The 3419-nt window shown below is 35.4% G+C and overlaps 1 protein-coding gene across 2 annotated transcripts in view; it reads left to right on the forward strand.

Moving 5' to 3' along the window:
- LOC117111216 (alpha-2,8-sialyltransferase 8F-like) overlaps nt 1–3419 on the forward strand; it is a 20222-nt gene that overhangs the window by 9344 nt on the left and 7459 nt on the right. For both annotated transcript variants that reach the window (XM_033254109.1, XM_033254108.1), the window contains exons 3-5: nt 1049–1102; nt 2627–2689; nt 3113–3163. In XM_033254109.1, coding sequence (XP_033110000.1) covers nt 1049–1102; nt 2627–2689; nt 3113–3163 — 168 coding nt within the window. The remainder of the gene's footprint in view (nt 1–1048; nt 1103–2626; nt 2690–3112; nt 3164–3419) is intronic.

The raw sequence follows: 3419 nt of genomic DNA on the forward strand, positions 1-3419 counted from the left end.
ATGTTTGGCTATCACACACTATATTTTTATGGTGGATATGCTCAAAATTTCATATAATATCGTACTGTGTACCTGATTGATTTTCCGTTTTTAAGTCAGAAATTTGTAAAAGTTATTGTTGTCATTAAGCCGGGCACTCACTGCGTCGCACGACGAATCCAACTTCGCTCCCGAAGTCGACACAAAGCCGTCTGCTTATTGTCGGCGGCAGTCTGAACGGATCGTCGTTAAAACGATCCGTTGCACGAAATAAAGGGTAATTCGTCAGTACACGACTACGGTGATAACCTCCGCTTCTTATATCCAGTAGGCATGTTGTTACGACAAAAAAATGATGATGTCTATAATACCAAAGCCTTCATCATTAGGCCCATCTATTATAAATACGTATTCAACCATAGTGTTACATTTATGGTCGCTCTGACTTGAATTGAAAAATTGGTTATGGAAACAAAACTGTTTGTTATTTTGTGCCGCTGCACTGCGTGTTTGTACAGGCCTTCAATAGTGTCGCAGGATTGTAAGTTCAGAACTGTTCTAGCTCCATTCAAATCTTTAAATTTGATATCTGGTAGAAGTGAATGAATGGGAAAGTAATTGCTAGGAATTCAGCTTCACAGGTTGACCCCTTCATATACTGAGATAATTCATTTTGGATTTCAATATAGAAACATTTTGATATATTTATAAATAGATATATTTTGGATTTCCTATAATAATTAATAATTGCTTATCGAATTCAAATTATTTATCAATGAGATAATGTTGCAGATGGCCAACCATAAACTTTAGAGAAAACATAAATGACTTATCTGAAGGCACTCTCCTTACGTCATTGTTACGTCGTTATTGTTAGTTTTCTCATAAAGCAAATCAAGATTTTTTAAAAATAGAATTGATATTGGCAAAGATCATATAATAAGAAGATAGCGTTCTCCGCGCTTTCTGCGTGCAAATTATGTAACAACGACGCCCTCCCGCAATTACAATTATTTGTAATTATAAGATCTCTGATATTGGTAATTATGTTATTGTATCCATCTTTCAGAAAATTATTATCACAACTCATTCAAGAAGACGACATATTATTTCAGAAAAACAGGTAGGCAGGTATTTTTTTTTTCATTTACATTCTTACTCGAAGCTAATAATATGCGGTATACCATTGTTGCTGCAGTGATACTGAATATGAGTGTATGATGGTAGCATCCTAATCATTAATTTGTGCTCTATTCATTATTCTGAATCGTGTTACGTCATCACTTCAAGTCATTATGTATAATGCGTTGTCGGATATAGGCTGAATAGGCTTACTGCCTGCAGGGAGTTGTTATAGTGTCTGTATAAGCGGTTAGGCTTAATCATGAGGTTAGGCATATTCTTTACTTCAAGTGTGCTTTGTAGCAAAAAACGACACTACAAAAAGTATTTTACGTCATCTGGGCTAAGAAGTCGGGTGTGCAAAGCGAAAAATATAACCTATCTACAAAAATAAAACACTATTATTTATACAATGTTTTAACGTTAATACTCATAATTCCTCAATATAAATCAGGAATGTGACGTATCCTAATAAATAATATCCTAATCAGGTTTGGCGACGGCATCATGAATGGTGATGTCACCGAAACTGACAGTAGAATCGGGACAATTGCCCAGTTCGTGATTGCGAAACTTTGGCCTACATAGTTACGGTAAAATGATCAAACAGTTTATACTTCAAAGCCAGGCACTCCCTGCGCCCGCCGACGGTTGTTGGTCGACGCGATTCTATGGAGAACGCAAAGCCACGACGGCGAGCGTCATAACCATTAGACCACGGAGGCTTCATGATTGAACAGATTCAAATACCGGCAGATACAACTACAGTGTTAACGGCTATCTTGATTTATATTACATGCAACTATTTTGTTTCAGCCGTACTTATTGTGTAATAGGGTGCAAGTATAGGTTGATGATTGTTCACTGCAAGTATAAGTTGATGATTGTTCCTTTGTTGAATTTTCAATATCCTTGAATATTTTTTGAATATTTTATTTCTGCGCGTTACTTAAAATACGCAAAATCTCAGAATGTATGAGCATAAGAGTTCCGACTAAGTAAACCCCACTAAGCCTCTGTCTGTGGGTTCGATCAGATGCATTTTAGGGCCCGGCAACTTGCACTAGGGCCCGTCATCATCTCACTACGCCGCTGGTAAAATAAATATGGCATGCCAATATTTGGGTGAAATATGACATCATCATGCCGCTAGGCCACATTACATAATGGTAGAACGTGGTGTACCACAAGCATTTAACACATTATTACTCCATCATGCAAACTTTCAAACAATATTTATTCCACTATTCATTTTCTCTAGCGAAAACGTTCTGGTAGCTGCATTGGGTCTCGCGTGTTCTCCCGGTTCAATAAATATTATTTCTATTATTAATATTATTATTAGTATTTTCATTTATAATAATAATAACAATAATAATAACAAAAATAATGATAAAATTAACGATGATGATGGCAACGACGACGACGACGACGATAATGATGATGATGATGATTATGATGATGATGGTGATAATCATGATTATTATAACATGAATATGTACTTATTCTTCCATCTTCCATTCAGAAATGTTCTCCGAGATCTTCCATTATTTGCAGATAAGACAATTTCCAAGGAACAAATAGTCAGGTATTTAAACTTTGTGATGGTTTAGCTATTACAGGGTATTTATATCCAAAATCTATATATAATTATTTTTCCTGATATCGCAAAAATAAGATGCAACGAGTGGCGTACCTAGGGGTATTGAAATGGTGCGGGGGTGCTGATGGAGATGAGAAGCCAAGTGAAAGGCCTCGGTGGTAAAATGAGGGGCTCTAGTTGGCAAAGTAAGGTGACATTATGTGGTAATATTTAACTAGCGTATTAAATTTTTGAAAATGTACAGTTTGGAAGGGGTGCTCAGGCCCCCTTCCCCACACACCCACGTACATACACCAGTGGACATACCGTAATACAGCAGTGAGGCTCATGGAATATTAAACATCTGTCATCGTAATACATAAATCGCATTTTTATTGTGAACTAAAACACCTTTTTTTTTATCTATAGACCTGGTTTATTAAACAAAGAAAACAATCATAATATAGAAATTAGATCAAGGTAAGATACATTTTTTTGACAATCAATTAGTAACTCCGATATTTTGTTTTTGTAATCTAGGGCTAGAAAACCTCTAACATCATCGGCACTGCCTCTACACAGAGAAGTTTTATTATTATAGTCAGCATTATTGATATATTATACACCCGCAGATTCCTCTTCTTTACCGTTTAAAACTATATATATATATATATAAAATATGTAAATAAAATTTAAAAAAATATATATATATTACATGAGCCTCACTGCTGTATTA

The sequence above is a fragment of the Anneissia japonica genome, unplaced genomic scaffold (assembly GCF_011630105.1).
Source record: "Anneissia japonica isolate Jap-2015-1 unplaced genomic scaffold, ASM1163010v1 scaffold288008_len1385354_cov213, whole genome shotgun sequence".
Lineage (NCBI taxonomy): Eukaryota > Metazoa > Echinodermata > Crinoidea > Comatulida > Comatulidae > Anneissia > Anneissia japonica.